This window comes from Manis javanica, chromosome 4 (assembly GCF_040802235.1).
Source record: "Manis javanica isolate MJ-LG chromosome 4, MJ_LKY, whole genome shotgun sequence".
Taxonomy (NCBI): Eukaryota; Metazoa; Chordata; class Mammalia; order Pholidota; family Manidae; genus Manis; species Manis javanica.
In genome coordinates, this window is record NC_133159.1 from 933,740 (window position 1) to 952,265 (window position 18,526).

At 56.4% G+C, this 18,526-nt stretch overlaps 1 protein-coding gene across 4 annotated transcripts in view; it reads right to left on the minus strand.

Moving 5' to 3' along the window:
* Window positions 1–18,526, minus strand: part of CFAP74 (cilia and flagella associated protein 74) — a 66,251-nt gene that overhangs the window by 39,380 nt on the left and 8,345 nt on the right. For 2 of the 4 annotated variants that reach the window (XM_073233023.1, XM_036999788.2), the window contains 14 exons: window positions 17,720–17,804; window positions 17,445–17,594; window positions 17,208–17,306; window positions 16,202–16,306; window positions 13,265–13,432; window positions 12,612–12,722; window positions 12,109–12,211; window positions 11,079–11,236; window positions 9,731–9,935; window positions 8,437–8,604; window positions 7,174–7,347; window positions 6,553–6,671; window positions 4,619–4,685; window positions 4,112–4,201 (listed from right to left, as the gene is read on the minus strand). In XM_073233023.1, coding sequence (XP_073089124.1) covers window positions 4,112–4,201; window positions 4,619–4,685; window positions 6,553–6,671; window positions 7,174–7,347; window positions 8,437–8,604; window positions 9,731–9,935; window positions 11,079–11,236; window positions 12,109–12,211; window positions 12,612–12,722; window positions 13,265–13,432; window positions 16,202–16,306; window positions 17,208–17,306; window positions 17,445–17,594; window positions 17,720–17,804 — 1,802 coding nt within the window. Of the gene's footprint in view, window positions 1–4,111; window positions 4,202–4,618; window positions 4,686–6,552; window positions 6,672–7,173; window positions 7,348–8,436; window positions 8,605–9,730; window positions 9,936–11,078; window positions 11,237–12,108; window positions 12,212–12,611; window positions 12,723–13,264; window positions 13,433–16,201; window positions 16,307–17,207; window positions 17,307–17,444; window positions 17,805–18,526 lie in introns of all 4 variants that reach the window. The other 2 variants (XM_073233024.1, XM_073233025.1) reach the window with 2 other exon arrangements.

Here is an 18,526-nt window from a genome sequence, read left to right on the forward strand (position 1 = left end):
GAACTTGAAGACAGGACAGTGGAAATTATTGAGTCTGAGAAGCAGAAAGAAAAAGGATTGGAGAAAAATGAGTAGGGCCTAAGAAACCAGTGAGACATCATCAAATGGACCAATATATGCATTGTGGGAGTCCCAGATGGAGAAGAGAAATGAAAGGGCAGAGAGAATATATGAAGATAATATGACTGAAAACTTCCCAAATTTGATGAAAGACATAAACATTAACTTATAAACAAGAAGTGTGAAGAACTCCAAGCTTGATGAACTCAAAGAGACCCACACTGAGACACACTGTGACCAACCATTGAAAGGCAAAGACAAAGAGAGAATTTGACAGCAGCATGAGAGAAGTGACTTGTCACATCCAGGGGACCTCAATAAGATCATCCGCAGATTTCTCCTCAGGAAGTTTGGAGGCCAGAAGGCAGTGGGCCAGTATATTCAAGAGCCAAAAGGAAAAACTGTCAACCAAGAACCCTTATCCAGTTAAAACTGTCCTTTAAAAGTGAGGGAGAAATTAAGACACTCCTAGATAAACAAAGGCCGAGGGAGTTGGTGACAGTCAGGCCTGACTGGCGTGGAATGTCACGGGAGTTTTGCAGGTGAAATGGAAAGATGGCAGATGGTGACTTGACAGCAACCATGTGGAGAGACAAAGACCGATACAGGCAAATATCTGGGCAATTATAAAAGCTATTATTATTATAATAATGGTGTGTACTGTACTTTTTGTTTTCTACACGATTTAAGGAACAAATACATTTTTTTTTAGGAAAGCAAATATTAGCCTAAAAGCTAATGTTATTGTGACTTTGGTTTATAACTCCATGTTTGGTTTTCTATATAACTTGAAACTAATGCATTTATTTTTGCTTTTGGCTGGTAGGCCACCTATTTTGCAGCCATTTATCAAGCGAATTGACTTCCTTTGGAGTCTTTCTTTTTTTCGTATTATTACTGTACAGTTACATGAGCAACATTATGGTTACTAGACTCCCCCTATTATCAAGTCCCCCCACATACTCCATTACAGTCACTGTCCATCAGCGTAGTAAGATGCTGTAGAGTCACTACTTGTCTTCTCTGTGTTGTACAGCCCTCCCCGTGCCCCCCATCCCCTACATTATGTCTGCTAATCGTAACGCCCCCTTTTTTTTCCCCCTTATCCCTCCGTTCCCACCCATCCTCCCCAGTCCCTTTCCCTTTGGTAACTGTTAGTCCATTCTTGGGTTCTGTGATTCTGCTGCTGTTTTGTTCCTTCACTTTTTTCTTTGTTCTTATACTCCACAGATGAGTGAAATCATCTTATACTTGTCTTTCTCTGCCTGGCTTATTTCACTGAGCATAACACCCTCTAGCTCCATCCATGTTGTTGCAAATGGTCGGATTTGTTTTCTTCTTATGGCTGAGTAATATTCCATTGTGTATATGTACCACATCTTCTTTATCCATTCATCTACTGATGGACACTTAGGTTGCTTCCATTTCTTGGCTATTGTAAATAGTGCTGCAATAAACATAGGGGTGCATCTGTCTTTTTCAAACTGGGCTCCTGCATTCTCAGGGTAAATTCCTAGGAGTGGAATTCCCGGGTCAAATGGTATTTCTATTTTGAGTTTTTTGAGGAACCTCCATACTGCTTTCCACAATGGCTGAACTAATTTACATTCCCACCAGCAGTGTAGGAGGGTTCCCCTTTCTTTACAACTTTGCCAGCATTTGTTATTGTTTGTCTTTTGGATGGCGGCCATCCTAACTGGTGTGAGGTGATATCTCATTGTGGTTTTAATTTGCATTTCTCTGATGATTAGTGATGTGGAGCATCTTTTCATGTCTGTTGGCCATCTGAATTTCTTCTTTGGAGAAGTGTCTGTTCAGCTCCTCTGCCCATTTTTTAATTGGCTTATTTGCTTTTTGTTTGTTGAGGTGCGTGAGCTCTCTATATAATTTCGATGTCAACCCTTATCGGATCTGTCATTTATGAATATATTCTCCCATACTCTAGGATGCCTTTTTGTTCTACTGATGGTGTCCTTTGCTGTACAGAAGCTTTTCAGCTTGATGTAGTCCCACTTGTTCATTTTTGCAACTAATGCATTTTTAAAAATCATTAGTTTATGTTTTTGGACACGTAAGTTACAAAGACGTAATTTTGTGACATTAGCAGCAGAGCTGTAAAGAGGCAGAGGTTTTGTGCGCTACTGAAGTTTAGCTGGCATAAATTCAAATCAGTGTTATGACTTCAGGATGTTGAGTATAATCCCCATGGTAACCACAAAGAAAATAGCTATAGAATATACACGAAAGGAATTTAAACATTTACTACAAAAAATCAACTAAACACAAAAAGAAGACAGTAATACAGGAAATCGGGGACAAAAAAAGCTCTAAGTCATATGAAAACAAACAGGACAACGAGAGAAGCAAGGCGTCCGTGTCAGTGAGCCTTAGGAGGCCAGCACATTCGGACACGTCACTGCCTGGATGAACCCTGAGGACATCATGGTAAGTGAAATAAACAAAAGACAAATACTGTGTGATTCCACTTATATAAGGTACTCAGAGGAGCCTAATCCACAACAGAAAATAGGACTGAGGTCACGCCAAGCTGGGGGAGGGGGACGGGGACAGAGTTTCTATTGTGTAAGACGAAAAGAGGTGCAGAGTGGATGGTGGTGACGGCTGCACAACATCGGGAACGTATTTGATACTATGGAGTGTATACTTAAAAAAACAGGTTAGGATGGTGAATTCTGCGCTATGTGTATTTCACCCCAAGAAAAGACTGAAAAAAAGATTTAACATAATAATCAAATGCAATGTGTGACCTTGATTGTACCTTAGCTCAAAAAATAACTGCTGTAAAAGGTGGTTTGGGGACAACTGGGTGCAGGTGAATGTGGACTGGGTAATAGAAGATAATTGTCCTCACTTCCCCATCCCCTCTTCTGGCCTGGCTCTTTGTATTGCACTAGAGCTGGGGGAGCATATCTCTGCCCCACTGACGGAGGGCATTGCCATGAGACTTGCTTCGGCCAGCACACCAGTAGATGCGAAATGAGTGAAGCCCTGAAACGTGCTTGTATGGCTGGCCTTCAGTTCTTGGGCTCTGATCATCCTCCATGAGAAGCTCATGCCAGGAAGGCTGCTGCTCCAAGGGCTGGGGGCCCCACCCAGGCCACCGGTGGTCTGGAACAGACCTGCCCAGCTAAGCCCAGCCTTGTCAGGCAAACCAGCTAACTTGCACACCTGTGACCATGAGATGAAATGCCTACTGCTGTTACGAGCTGCTGAGGTAAGGAGTGGTTTGTTATGTAACATCACTGCGGTACGGGCTGACTAGCTGGCCTGGTTATGAAAGACAATGATATAGTGCCTCCTATAGGGAAATATCCTTGTTTATTTGAGATGCATGCTTAAGCTTTATAAGGGTGGGTGTTGAGTATTATATTGTTAATTATATTTTAACACAATATATAAATTGTTAATTATATATATTGTTAATACTTTGAAGTGATCAGAACAAATAGACAGATAGATAAATAGGATGATAGATGGATAGGTTGATAGATAGGTACACTGATAGACTGATAGATGGACAGATAGATGGTGAGACACATAGATAGATGGATGAAGCAGTTGTGGTAAATGTTGACAATAATTGGATCCAGGTAGTGAGAATATGGATATTCATTGTACTATTCTTTCTGCTTTTCATTATGTTTGGGATTTTTCTTCATTAGAAAAAGAATCAGTTCTGCACAGCAAAGGGAACCATTAACAAAATAAAAAGGCAACCTATGGAATAGGAGAAAATATTTGCAAATCATATACCAAAAAGGGGTTAATGTCTAAAATATATAAAGAAATCATATAACACAACAGCAAAAACCCAAACAATCCAATTTAGAAATAGATCGGAAGACATTTCTCTGAGGAAGACAAACAGATGGCCAAGAGGCACATGAAAAGCTCCTAACGCCGCTGACCCCAGGAAATGGCAACCAGAACCAGTGAGACCCGCACACACAGTCAGCATGGCTCTTACCAAGACGACAAAAGGCACCAAGAGTCGGTGAGGACATGAGAAAGGGGCCCTTTCTGAACTTACAGAGCACTTCTTTGCTGAGCATTTCAGTGGAATGGAAAAGCCGCCCGTCTGCGCCAGAAAGGAGACGTTTCCTTCCAGATCCTTGTTTATCTAAAAAATGAAACACCCCAACCACCTCAGACATCACTCGAACTGTCACGCACACCATGTCTGTGCAACCGCAGCCGGGCCCAGGCCCACCAGCTCCAGGGAACCCAGAGCAAGGGGTCGCACCCTGGCCAGGGCCTGCTAGCACCTCCTCACACACCCCACTCAGGCCTAGAGGCACAAGCAGGTGGTCCCTGCTAGCCAGGGTGCCAGAGGGTGGCTGTGTGATTCTGCCAGCATTTCAGGAATATGTTGAATAGGTTTTAGAAGGAGCACAACAGCGCTCTTGGTGACCCTGCTGAGCGTGGGCGGGTCCTTCCTCCATGGGAGACAGCAGACACCCCAGCTCTGCCCACCACCCTCGTGACGGGGTGAGCAAAATCCCTTCCCGTCGTTTGGCTGTGACCCTGAGACACTCACCATGGGCTTGAAGGTGACAAGCACTTCGCAGGACATCCCAGCTGACATGGGACCAGGGGGGTCAAAGCTGCAGATGCAACGGCCAACAGCACAAGTGGTCAGAACACACGGAGCAGAGCGCGCTCTGCACTACATGAGTGGCAGTCAGGCTGGGATGGATGGTGCAGAACAGCCGCTGCCTTGGGCTGCCTGCCCTGGACGCTGAGCCCCCGCCCCACAGAACCCCATTCACAGGAGTTGCTCAAGTAGCATGTGACCACCTATCGAGTGACTCCCAGGGCCGAGCCTGGAGGGGACAGGTGCTGTGGGCGGCACCGCACGGCTCCCCAGGGGACATGCGCCCTGCCCGGGACCGAGGATCTAAGGCCTTGATGCCAGTGTGAGGGGTGTGAGCCAGGCAGGGAGGTGGCACTCATCTCCACTTTCAGTGAAAGACCCAGAGAAGGAGCCCTAACTTCACAGGGAGACTTGAAGGGAGCCCGTCTCTCCTGGTCTGGATCCTGGGTGCAGGAAAGCAGCTCTCCACAGAATTTCTAACATCATGTTTGTTTTCAAAAGGTAGGATTTTACCTAATGTGCTTTGATTAGAAATATACATGCTAAAATTTCACAAAAATTTGTCCCTGGCTGGTAATGTCCCCATGACACCAGGCAGAAGCGAATCCCAAACTTCTGTGATGGGGAGAGAAGCTTCTGAAGCCAGAGGACACAGACTCCCCGAGGACGGAGCCCCACCGGGAGAAGATGGACCCCAGGTGCGGAAGTGTGTACGTGAAGCGGACGCGTGCCTGCAAGGAGCAGGCCGAACTCCCAGACCCTCAGGCAGCAGGAAAACTGAATTCAGATCTTTAGAACACGTGAAGGTGAGGAGATCGGAGACATGACAGAGGGTAGCCAGCTAGTCTCAGAGGGGACCTGGAACTGTTAGAAATGAGAAATAGGGCGACTGAAATCAGCCTCAAGGAGCAATTTCAACACCTACTTGGAGACACCCAAGAGGCAGGGCACCGAGGGAGGAGCTGGCTCCCCTGCAGCGAAGGAAAAGGCTCCGGGCAAGGGGCGGGCACAGGGAGGGGGGTACCTGGAGAGGCGGGACCAAGGGGTTCCCCAGATTGTTCAAAGACCCCAGTCCTCAGCCAGGACGCACTGGGAGCTCCGAGCAGGTCTGAGAAAGTGAACCCCCACCAGGCACGTGCTGGCAGGATCAGGGCACCAAAGACAATGAGATCCCAAGGCAGCCAGGAAGGGAGCTGGGAACGCACAAAGGAGTAGAGTTTGCCCTGAAGGCTGGCTTCTCAGCCGCAGCAGAGACCGGAAGACAGGAATGAAAACCCGCCCAAGTACGAAGGGCCCTGCATAGAGACCCTGCTCCCCCAGTATGACAGAAGCAGTTGCTCTCAAACTGGGAATTTCAGAGTCACCTTAGATCTCCAAGGACATCAACGCTGGCAGAAACCAGGAAGTAGAAAAGAAAATATTCTTTCAAAATGCAGGCAAAATGCTAAGGATCAGAGGAAAAGGGAGATGCCGCAAAAGATACAATAATGGTCATGGAATAATGGAGAAAAATAAAATGGTTAAGAAGAAAGCACTAAGGGGGCCAGAGAGGAAATTATAGACATAAAAGGAGATCCCACTCAAGCATCAGCGGGGGTCTCAATGGAGAAAAGGACCCGCAGGAGTCGAGCAGTTTGAACACAGTTCAGGGAGCTGCCCTGGCAGCAGCGTTGGTCTCCACTTCCTGCCGAGAGGCGCATGCTGCCAGGGAACCCCTTCCCGTAGTGGGACATTGATATGCAAGGGGGAAAACTCGGGCTGCTCTCGGGCAGATCCAGCACAAACACACAGATGCCTCGTGAAGACCTGGGCTGAAGGTTTCACGCCTGAAGCTCTGCAGCAGAGGCTGTGGGCAGACCGTGGGGCCTTCTACTTACTCGATGTGGACGAAGTCCTTGAGATGCTCCTCCACACCCACCAGCTTGCAGTAGTTAATCGTGTAGGTTGCGTTTACCAACCTGATCTTTTTCTTATACACTTTGCCAATGTCAAAATCCTAGAAAAATCAGAGACATCATTACTCAAAGCTTTCCTGTGGCTGCTGCAGCACAGGTGAGGGGAGCAAGCTGCGACCATAACTGCCTCTCCTGACAGGCTGTAGCCAGACGGTGAGCTGGTGAGGACGGTCAGGAAGGCTGAGATCACAAAGCGAGGCGTCCTGGAGAGGCCTGCCCATGCAGGCACGTGGAGAGCAGGGCCAGGGCACAGGAGGCGGCTGTCAGGGAGCCTCTGACCACACGGACTTGGAGCTGGTGCCCACTCCGCAGGACGGACCGCAGCTCGCGTGGCTAGTCCCCTCTCCCCGCAGTCTGGTGACCGTGACTCTGGAGCACAGCCGCCTGCCCACCTGGGCTCCAGTGCCCCTCAAAGCATGTCCCTCGGGGAGGCCCTCAGCTGGCTGTCCCCGGGGACAAGTGTCCTCCTACAGTGGGTGTCCAGCCCCCGTGGGACCCTCAGCGCTAGGTGAGGACAGTGGTGGGCAGACCCCGCAGGCTCACCTTGAAGTGGATGAGCTTGGGTTTGCTGTGGAAGGGCTGACCCTTGAATGCATGCCCAGACGCCACCTGCTTGTGGACTATCCTGCTGGTCAGCTGCTCCACGGTGCAGGCCAGGATATCCTTGTCCACCTTTGTCCCACACACAGGTTTTTGGTCCATGTCCTCTTTGGGCACCTGGGGTTTCGCGGGGACAGTGGGCACTGGAGAGCAGGCCTGGGCAGGCGAGGAACTGTACTCTGCAGCCAAGGGCAGCGTGGGGTGGCAGAGGGGGCAGCACGGAGCAGCAGGCTCAGGGGCCGGTGAGGGGGACCGGGCCTCCACAGGACACAGGCAGCCCTGGCATTAGCAAGGCAGGCGGTTTTTATTCAGAGAAAGATAACATGAGAAGAGACAGACTGCCAGGATCCCAGCAGGTTCCTGGGAAATAGCCGCAGAGGAGGAATTTTCTAGATTTTCAAATCAGGCCAAGGGAAAGCTTTTAAAAGTTCTACAGGAAGCGACATTTTCTCAAGTGGCACAAATGAAGGTGCTTCCCTGGCTGACCCTGGAATGTAGGAAAGGGGATCTGTCTAGGGCATGGCTCTGGGGCAGCAGACGCTGGCGCCCTCCTGCCTCGCCCTGGGTGGAGGCTGGCCTGGTAAGCCTGCCCTTTCCGGTGGAGGCCCAAGGCTGCCAGGCTTCTCAGAGCCACATGGCTTTTCCTGTCTAGCACCGGGGCCCACTTTGTAAGCATACCAAGGGCAGGTGATGCCCTCTCAGCTGGATGCGTGGCCGTGGCTGCCGGGGCGCCAGGGCAGGGACAGACGCATGGGGTGCTGGGGACACCCGCTGCCTTCTCGGCTTGTGGCCTTGCGCCTGCCCTTCTACACAGGACCACCAGGCCTCTGGAGCGCATGTTTCTTGAAAAAGGCTGCCAGAGTTTGAACTCTCGCATTTTTCTAGAAACACGACTCCCCGATAGTAAGCAGGACAATGAGGAATCGTTCCCCCACCCTTGGGCCCAGTGACCAGGAGCAAGGGTGGCCGGGAACGCTTGGGCTTGCTGTCCTGCCACATGGCTTCGCAGGGCGGCTCTGTGAGGGAGAAGGGAGGGTGGTTTGGAGGAGGGAGGCTGCCGGGCTGCAGGGAGGTGGGGAGTGTGCGGGGCAGCCATGCTGGGAGAGCCTCAGGCGGCCAGGGACAGGGACACAGCGGGACACGGAGGCAGATGAGAAGACAGGGCCTGGGGTCCGCTGGGGAGGTTCTAACCCTTGGAAGCGGTACCTGGTACGAACTACAGTCTTCACTCCAAAGCCCGGGGATTTCCGGCTCCGCCAGCGTGCCGCTCTCGCTGGTGAGGTTCCCGGGGCCCCCCTGGACTGACTCACTGGATATGGCTTCCACAAGCCGAGAGGTTCTGGGATGTGCGGGGCTGCCGATCTCCTGCAGCTGCTGACGGGAAACAGGGAACACACAGTCAGCTCCAAAGAACAGAATAAGAGGACCCCGCGGGGCACACAGCCATCCACAGCTGACACTGTTCTCACAGAGCTCCTCTTCCCCTGGAGACTAAGGCACATTCTGTTTTGTAACTTTTTCCATCTAAAATGTGTCTTTACGCATCCCTAAATAGCTTCCTCCAATGCTCACAAAACAGTCCACAAAAATGCCCAACTTCCAATTCCATGTGCCTGAGCCACGCCCTGGAAAGCCCTCGGTGGTGAATACCTGGAGGACTCCGGCGCTGGCACTGGGCTCGCTGGCCTGCTCTTTTGTACAGAGCACCGGCTCCATGCCAGGCATGGGGACACCATGAGGAGCCAGCTAGACTCCAGAGGGCATCAGACAAGGAACAAGCCTGCTGATGGAGGGGGCACAGCTGCACTGTGAGACAGGCCCCCGCGGGGGTGCAGGGAAGGCGCCCAAGATGGGAAGGTGGGTGAGGGGAGGAGCCCTGAGGTGCTTGTGAGCCCAGGACAAAGGGCGTGGGCTGGGGAACAGGTGGGGACCAGAATGCGCGGAGCCGAGGCCAAAAGTGAGGAAGCTCCTAGGGGCCAGTGACCTTGACCTTTGGGTTTTGGGGAGCACAGGGCAGAAGCAGAGGTGCAGTGCTGGGCTCAGGAGGGGTCCTGATGTCCCTACCCCACACTCTCAGGGGCAGGTAAACTGGCCTTTGGTCACTGGCCTGGCTGTCACTTGGGCATGGTGAAGGTAGCCTGAGCCAACCTCAGTGCCATGGCTGCACACTTCCCTGCTGGCAGTGGTGTCCCCAGGGCCTGGCTCCACTGGCAGATGAGGCTCTGGGGACCTGTGCCACCTGTCATCTGGGAGAGGACTGCTGCTGGGTGGACCCCGTGTGACCTGCCACCTGCACTGCCCTGGGCCCCTCACGCTGGATTCTAGACAATGCACACCCAGCCCTAGAGCTACCTGAAGACTTGCTGACTGGGTGATGGGAGGCTGCGTCCCACCTTGGTGGGCAGTTTCTGTGTGACTTCAGTGGGAGAGGGAGGTACAGTGCTCCAGGCCCCGGGCACCCTGAGACCCACACGCCTGACCCAAGGGACATCTTGCTTACCAGTGGGCAGCAGGGCATGGCTGCCGTGGCCTTCCCTTCGCAGACGTGGGCCACATAGCTCCAGGCCTTGTCCCTCAGCGTTAATCGAGCTGTGGCTTTGGCAGGGGGACATGCTTTCTTCTTCCTGGCATCCTCCTTGGCCTCCTCCTTCAAAATCCGACTTACAATCTCCTGCTTTCGGAGCCTCTGCTCCTCCTCAAATGCACTGTGGGGACATGCCACCAGCTGAGAGCAGCCCCAGCCACCTGCAGCCCAGGAAAGCCTGTGGGCGGGAGCCTGTGCCCAGGAGTGGGCATGGGTGTAGGAACAGATTGGTCCTGTGTGAGCCCCAGGCTCACGTGCGAGCTGGCAGAGGGGCCCAGGGGTACTGCCAAGCTGGAGACTCAGGCCTGCACCTCCTGCCAGCCCCCATGGTAGACCTTGACCCCTCGAGTGCAGCCCTGCTCCTGGTGTCCAGGCTGGCAACTGGGGCAGCCCAGGTGAGGGCTTCAGGCACCTTCAGGGCCTGGGGCTGCCTGCTCCTTCCCTACCCCAGCTGCTCCTGGCTGGCGTCTGGCCGGGCTAAGGGACTGGAGGTAGGTGGAGCAGCCCTGCAGCACCCCAGGGGGGGCAGCACCCCAACGTAGTGCTGACACACAGAGCCCTGTGAGCTGCGGCCGAGAGACACCGTCCCCAGAGGGCCAGGGCCACACCTGGCAGATCCGAACGTGAGCACGATCAGGGACGGCTGGGGGGCCCTCCAGGCAGGGAGAGCTTCAGAAAAAGGCACCAAGGACACAGAAATAACCAGCACATCACGGGCTACACTGGAAAAGCAGAGAACTGAGGCGGAGGGAAGCCATTCCTGTGGGGACTGGGTAGGACTGGGGCAACCTTCATCCCTCAAGGTAGGGTGCAGCCCAGGAGAGTGTATGGGGACCTTGAAGGACTGAGGGGGGTCTCAGGGTGAAAGATGGGCTGCAGGTACACTGAGCACCTGCTCGGGGAGCCCACGGGGCAGCAGGTTAAGGATGAGCCCAGCAGCCGCAACTCCCCCACACAAGGTGGGGAGGGTGGCTTAGGGCAGCAGGAGACCCTGGAGACAGAGCGGGCAGCCTCTGGGCCCCAAGGCTGCCCTGAGATGCCAGGTCATGAACCCAGGGGCCACTCGGGGGCAGGAGGAACTGTGCTCTGAGGCCCAGGCCAGCTGCTGGGGTCTGAACAGCAGCAGTGGAGAGAGGCACTGGGCAGAAACAGGGCAGGCCTGAAGTCCCCCCACCCCCGCACCCCGCTGCTTGTCCTTGGGCGGGACCCTGCAGCTGCCACTTTGCTAGCTGTGGAGAGCACCCCGGTGCTGCCTCGGCCTCACCGGTTCTGGGCTTCCAGCTCCTGATACCGGCGTTGGTGGAAAAGGTGCTTGAAAGCGTCCCTCCCTTGGGCCAGAATCTCCGCCTTCTCCACCTGGGCCCTCTGCTCAGCCAGTGCTGCCTTGGCCTGGCCCCAAGCTTGAAATTTCCGCAGCGTTTCCTGGGAACAGAGAACACTGAGTATGCAGCACTAGTGCACTGTGCACGCGCATACCTGCACACACGCACGCCTGCACACACGCACAGGAGCACCAGAGCTCTGTTCAGTGGGCGTCCTTAAATCAGTACTGCGTGGCCTGAGTACTGCCGGCAGAAACTACCCTCACCATCCCCACATCCTCCCTCCGTAAAGTCCTCGGGGCTCCAGGGGACTGGGAACCATCTCCGGCCGGGCGGCCGCCAGCCCCAGCTCCCTCCAGGGCCCTGCCCACCGGGCTTTCTGCCGAGAGGCTTTGCCTGGCCTCTGAGGCCTGCAGATGCTGCTCCCCCTCTTCCCCTGCTGCTTTCCTGGACAAACTGCTGAACCCTCAGGCCCTAGCGGGGGTCATTACCCCTCCTAAAGACAGGGCCCCGCTGTTTTCTTCCCACCCAATTTCTAGTGCCTGCCAAGTGTGGGCACAGACTGGTGGGCAAAAATCTGTGGTAGAAGCTGAGTAAGTTCCCAGGCAGTGACTAGGTGGTGATCTGAGGACACAAGACTTGCTCCCCCAGGACAGGAAGCTGAGTGGCATACAGGTGTGGACACCGACTAGAATGACAGCCTGCCAGTATGGACACCCGCCTGGATGGACGCCCCACCAGAATGGACTCCCTGCCTGGAAGGACACCCCACGAGGATGGACGCCCCACTTGGCTAGACATTCCGCCTGGATAGACACCCCATCTGGAAGGACACCCTGCCTGGATGCCCTGCCTGGGAGGACAGCCGCCTGGAAGTTCGGCCCACCTGGACAGGTTCCCAGAGGCAGGCTGGGCCAGGGTGTTGGGCAGGGAGGCCACCCTGGGGGCCGCTGTGGCGGCTGCACGGCCTACCCGGCTGGTGGCAATGCTCCCCTTGAGCGCCAGCACGGCCTCCATGCGCCGCTTCAGGTGCTCCAGGGACTCCTTCCTCCCCTTCTTCTCCTGTTCTCGAATCCTGGAGGAGGTCGTTTCTCAAGGGCAGTGTGGGCGTGTGACATGCAGTGACGGGGCTGCAAGGAGCCCTGTGCGCGTCTGGTGCCCAGGGAGGCCGCACAGGTGACACCAGGGCAGGCAGTGAGGAGCGCGATGCGAACATGGGCCCCGGACACGTCCTCTGAGACGCATTTCTCTAGGCTAGAGGCTCACTGCGTCTCACAGCCCCCTCTTCTGAGAATAAATAGGCAATCAGCTCAAAACTAAAAATACTAGTTTTTGATGATAAAGTATTATTTTTAGATGAGGAAGTGATGGTATAATAATGAACTCTGGGCATTTCACAGCAAAAGCAATGGAGCTACATGCCTAGATTTCTCCTCGGGCACACGGGCAGGATGAGTCTGTGGCAGAAGACGCACCTGCCTAGGGAGGCCTTGAGGAGCTTCACCGCGACCTTGTGATTCTTCTGGGCATCTTCCACCAGCCTCTGGTGCCGGACCCCGTGCTCCTTCTGGAGGTGCATGGACCTCCTGCAGGGGTGGGGCAGGGACAGGAAGGCAGGGAGTGTAGGGACAGGCACCCTAAGCAACCAGGCTCGTGGCCAAGGGGCAGGAGGGGGTGCAGGCGGGGCTGGTGCCAAGCAGGACCGGGAGAAGTGGGTGAGGGGTGGTGTGGGAGTGGGGGCCCTGCACTGCCCTGGAGGCTGGGAGGAGGGCCCTGTGTGTCCAGACCTGGATCCCACAGAGGCGGCAGGAAGAGCTGGCCAAGGGCTGGACGAGGCTGGGAGCGGGGGACAGGGGCAGGGCAATGAGACAGGGGTGGGAATGGAGAGTGAGGGGCAGGGGCGGGGGCTCCCCTCAGTGGCAGTGCAGGTGCCACTGGCCTGCTCCCAGAACGTGCAGGGGACTGAGTTGCAGGTGGGATGTGTGTCCAGGAGGACAAGCAGATGCAAGGTCAGCAGGGCTGGGGCCAGGGGCCTGGGTGGGACACAGATGGGCTGGAGGGGCCACGGTTCTGGGGGAGAGGCCGCTGGTCGGAGGAAGAGGCAAGGCCAGGGCCTCCGTGCCCCTACCTGACCCTCAGCAGCCGGTTCCTCTCCGCCTTCGCCAAAGCCTCCTCCTCCCTGCGCCTGGCCGCCTGCACCTGCAAGCACCTCCTGGCAGATGTCGCCTCCTCCTGGGCACGTTTCCGGACGCCTTCAAGCCGCCCCTCCTGGATCTCAATATGCCACATGGTGCTCCTTGTAGACAAGAAGCACTTCTGTCGGCAAAGGTGCTGGGGACCTGGCTGCCCCTCCATGAAGTGTCCTCTCCAGGCATCTGGGGAGGACCCGGGAGTCGCGGAGCCCCCTGGGCCTGCAGAGACCAGGCTCTCCCTGGCCCACAGCACCGTGGAGCCGCCAAAACAAGTCCAGCTGGCCAGACGCGGTCCCTCCCCTCCTGGGTGTCCACAGGCACCCCCTGCACCTGCCCGCAGACGTGGGCTCCTGAAACATGCCCGAGGAGGCGCTACCTTTAAAAGGGGCACCCTGGGGTGCTGGGAAGGTACTTGGGTGGGGGGAGGTGGCTAGGGCCACGATGGGCAGCAGGGGCCTGTGGCAGGGTGACTGACTGCAGGGTCCCTCGGCCTGAAGAAGATGAGGGCCCCCCTGAAGCCCCACCCTCTCTGAATAGCCAGTGTGGTTGGTCAGGGAGAGAGGATGATACAGAGATGGAGGAAGGGCATGGATCAGGGATGAGGCACCCAGAAACCGGAAGGGGCTGGACAAGGATCCATCGGCCACCTGGCCAGCACCTAGATTTCAGTGCAGGAGCCCTGCGCCAGGCTCTGGCCTCCAGGACATTGGATGACAGACATGTGTTGGGTGGGGCCACTGGGCTGGAGGTGATTTCTCATTGTGATGACTGTGGGAGCTCAAGGTCCCGGACACGTCCAAAGCTAACCAAGTGGCAGAGCCTCTGGCTGGGTACCGCCTGCTTGGCCCACACTGTCCTCTATGGACCCAGTTGTGGGCCACATTTGTGTCCTCCCATCACCATGGAAACGGAGGTTCAGCATTGAATCCTGACTGCTTGGAACAGCACTTGGCATGCAGCAGGCGCCTCACTACTGTATGAATGAGTGAGTGGCTCCATCTGAGCCACAAGTTTGCCTGCCTGGAAGCCCCCAGAATGAGACCCCCATGGGAGGCCCCAGGGATCCATGAGTTCTGCCTCCCTCAATCATGCCTTGGCCTCATGGGCCTGTGATAATGGGCATGCACAGACGGTGGCCGGGGGGCAAGGGGCGCACGGCAGGGCTCCTGAGAGCAGACTTCTGTGAGGGCACCTGGTTGGCGCACTGTGGAGGCAGGACCCCTGGGAACTCAGGGTAGCACCAGGGTTTGGCTGCTGGGGCAGGCTTGGAAAGAGTGGCCTAGGGGGTAGTAGCATGGCTCAGGGAGGCGTTGAGTGGCTGACGGGTCCAGAGCGTGTGGACAACAGTGAGGACAACAGGCCCCAGCAGGATCGATGCCACAGCCTGAGGCAGGAGACGGGAGCCCTGCTCGACTGCCGCTCGGCCCTGCCCTCCCCAAACCGGCCTGGCCACAGCCACCACAGGAGAGCAGAGGTGGGCCAAGCCCCCCGTCGGCACACCTCCGCCAGGACCCAGATGGCGCTCTGCTGTGACGGGAGCAGCCGCTCCTGCTCTTGGAAGCACCCTTCCCTGGACACAGGGGACCCCCTGCCACGCGTCCCCACCCACCATCAGCGCAGCTGTGTGGGGAATGGCCTGTTTGAGATTCAGGAGGCAGGGAGCCAGTCCCCAAGATGATCCCATGACCCCACCTCCTGTATTCACAGCCTGGGTGGTCAGCTCCCACCTGCTATCAGGTCCATCATGCAGCAGACGTGATGTCATTTCCCAGGTGACACTAGGGCACTGCACCGTTCCCCCCACCAGGATGGCTCACGGGGTGGGTGGGGCTGGCCCCTCACAGAGGCCTGGTCCCGTAGGCACCAGCTGGGGGTCCAGTGAGCCTTCGGGTGGCACCTCCACGGCTGACATCCTGACAACAACCTCACAAGAGACCCCGAGCCAGACCCCTACCTTTACTGCTCCTGGCTTCCTGACCAGCTAGGAAATGAACAAGATAGTAAACACTTGTCAGTTTAAGCTGCCGAATCTGGGGCGGTTTGGCACCAAGCAGCTGGGAGGGACTGGAGGCCACTGTGTGCTGTCTGCCAGCAGGGATGTGTCCCCACAGGGTGGCCCCATGGCTGGAATGTGCACAGCCTGGAGGTAGGAGGCCACCAACCAGCACGCCCTGGGTGCCACCACAGGACCAAGATGAAGTGGGGTGAGGTCGCTGTGCTGGCCGAGGCACTCTGAACAGTAAAGGGCAAGGGGGTGCTGGGGACTGCCTGGCACATGAAAAAAGAGAGACAGCAGGGGAGCAGACCTGGCCACAAAGCAGCTGCATGGATGCACACAAGGGCCACAGGTGCCAGCCAGAACTAGCCAACCCTACCCCACCTTCTGTGCCTTCCTGCCGCCAGTGCCCGGGCCGGTGGGGCTCGGGCCAGGCGCCCTGGGGATCAGGGCGGGAGGAGGCAGTGCAACCTGACCCACGGCAGGGACGCCCCCACCCTCAATCCCCTCCCCACCCTCTGTCCCCTGGTGGACGCTCCCGGGAGGGCTTGCCGTCTCCCAGGCACTCCTGGGCCACCCACACCCTTTGCCCAGCCCTTCTCTGCTTGAAGTAGCTAGAGGCATATCTGGTCTCCACAGCCAAAGCCCTGACCTGGAAAACACTCCACCTGCGCAACCTTTCCTGGGTGCATCCAGGAGAGCTGCGAAGGGCTTGTCAAGGTGGTGCAGGCTAGGGGAGCCCCGAGAAGGCAAGCGTGGATCTCCTCGCACTGCTCATTCAAGGAGCCCCTTTTCCCGCCTCAGGCCACTTCAGAGTCAGGGGCAAAGCAGTGCATGGTTTCATCCTTCACCCCCGGACCAGGCGCACCCCACTTACTCGCTCTCACGGAGGGTGTCCGCCACCCGCGCCTGCAGACACTGCTCCTTCTCCAGCTCCACGCGCAGGCGTCCTGACAGGGCCTGGAGGCGGCCCACAGCTGCCCTGGTGCATGCAGGATCCAGGAGGAGAGACATGGGGGACAGCCGGTCAGAGCCTGTCACACAAGAGGGGGCTTGTCCTGCCCCACCGTGCCCCTTCAGCTGGGGGGCCTGCCGGCCATCTGGTCCCTGGCCTGCTGCGCTCCCTAGAATCAGCCCAGGTGTAAGGATCCTGCCGAGGTGCCTGTGTCTCTGCGGTGACTGGCCACGGGCCTCCTGAGGCCCTTGGCAGTCGGGAGGCTTCCTCTCCCGGGACAGCAGGGTCTGGTGCTGGCCTGACCCGCCATGGTCACTGGCGCTCTCTCCCGGCAGCAGCGGAGCGCATACGCTCAGAGCCCCAGCTCAGGGGGCTGGGACAAGCTTCTGTGTGTCCCTTCTCAGCACGGTGACCTGGGCGGGCCACCTAACGCCGAGTGCCTCAGAGGGCTGCTGGGAGGACGAGGGCTGATGTGCGCACACATGGCCTGGCTCGTGGGGAGGACTCGGTACAGTCTGCAAACGCCTGTCCTGGCCACCCTCCGGTGGTGGGGGCTGCTGGGCCACGTGCAGTAGCCACATGGTCATCCGACCTCTCACCACCCAGCCCTGGCCCCTTCCCCTAACTGTGACGTTCCGGGTGTCCCCACACTGCCCCTGCGTGCTGGCCTCTCCTAGGCAGTGGTCTCACTTCCCAGAAAGTTCTTTCAGGGCACGGCAGGAGGCTCGCCTTAGTCACCCGGGTCCCAGCCTGGGGGTCACTCCTCAGGAAGGCCTCCTCAGCCACCTGCCTCAAAATGACCACCCTCACCCTCATGGCCACCAGCCTTCTTGTCCATTCTGGGGGGTGTCTGTTACTCATGGCCATGACCATGTGGGTCCAGGTCACCCTCTGCGCCCCAGCTCCCTGCCCTGCCGCGCCAGCCTACGTGTTGGTGGCCTCTCTCTCCGTGGCCACCCGGGCTGCCACGCTGTCTTGCTGATCGGTGAGAAGGCCCACCCTCTGGCGGCAGGCACGCAGCTCCTCCCTGTGGGTGAAGGCGGTCGGGATAAGCGGCTCCCTGAAATCCAGGCCTCTGCTTCCCTCCTCAGTCAACCCCCCTCGCCCCCACCCCCTACTCCCGCTCCCCACCTCCGCCCCCTCAGCCCCTCGCCCCCATCCTCACCTGGTTTTCTCTATGAAGAGGTCTTTCTCTCTGTGCAGCTTCTCCAGGTGGTCCAAGGTCCTCCGCAGGTGGAGCACCTGGATTCTGTCTCGGGCGGCTGATTTCTCCTCCCTTTTGTCAGCATCGGTGGCGCTGTGCCCTTTCTCTGGACTTAGCACAGGAAGGACACCAGGGGCCCCTGTGGCCAGCTGGTCCTGCCTGATCTGCGCCCCCTGCTCCTTCCGCTGAGGATGCCCAGGCTGGGGGAGGGAGCACGCGCCCGTCCAGACAGTTACCGGCTGCATCTCACATGCGGCTCATCCTCAGCTTCTGGCGGAGGAGACACCACCTCAAACCCGGGATCCTCTAGCTTGTCTCTTTCTAGAAATCAAGGCAAGGGTCAAAAGCAAACAGCAGCTCAAGACATCCAGTTCTGGGGCACGCGGATAAACCCGGACAAGCTCAGCTCCACAGGCTGCAGCAGTGAAGAGCAATGGTTCCCAAAGTGGGGTCCAGGGAGCCCAGGGGCCCCTTAAACTCCTCCAGGGGGTCTGCAAAGTCAGGCTCTTTTCAAAATTCGAAAATGTTTTTTTTTCAATCTCATTTCAGGAGTGTACAGTTGAGTTTCCCAGAGGCCACATGACATGTGTGGTATCACAACAGACCTATGCAGATGTACATATGAAAGTCCCAGGGTCTTCTGTTAAACCAAACTCTTTCTGTTACATATAAGAGGTCAGTTATTATAATGTTAAGTGGACAAACATGTGTACAATTTTTTCCAGCTTTAATTTTACAGTGTAAGCAAGATAAGTAGAAGCCCTTTGTGGCTTCCACAGCTGTTAAGAGTGTAAGAGGTCTCCGGCAGAGTTTGACAGCCACTGCAGACTCCACCAGAGCACGGCAGGCTTTATCTCCACTCATACCCTAAATTTCAGTAAGATTGGCTGGGAGGGAATTCGAAAAGGCATCTAGGTACACTCAGGAAGAGAGGGGGTGGGAAGGCACTGATGAGGGGTGATGACAGTTTCAGGAGATGGCGAGTTCACAGGCAGGTGGTCCACACCACTGGCTAGAATAGGGTTGTGTGGGCGGGTGGGGGT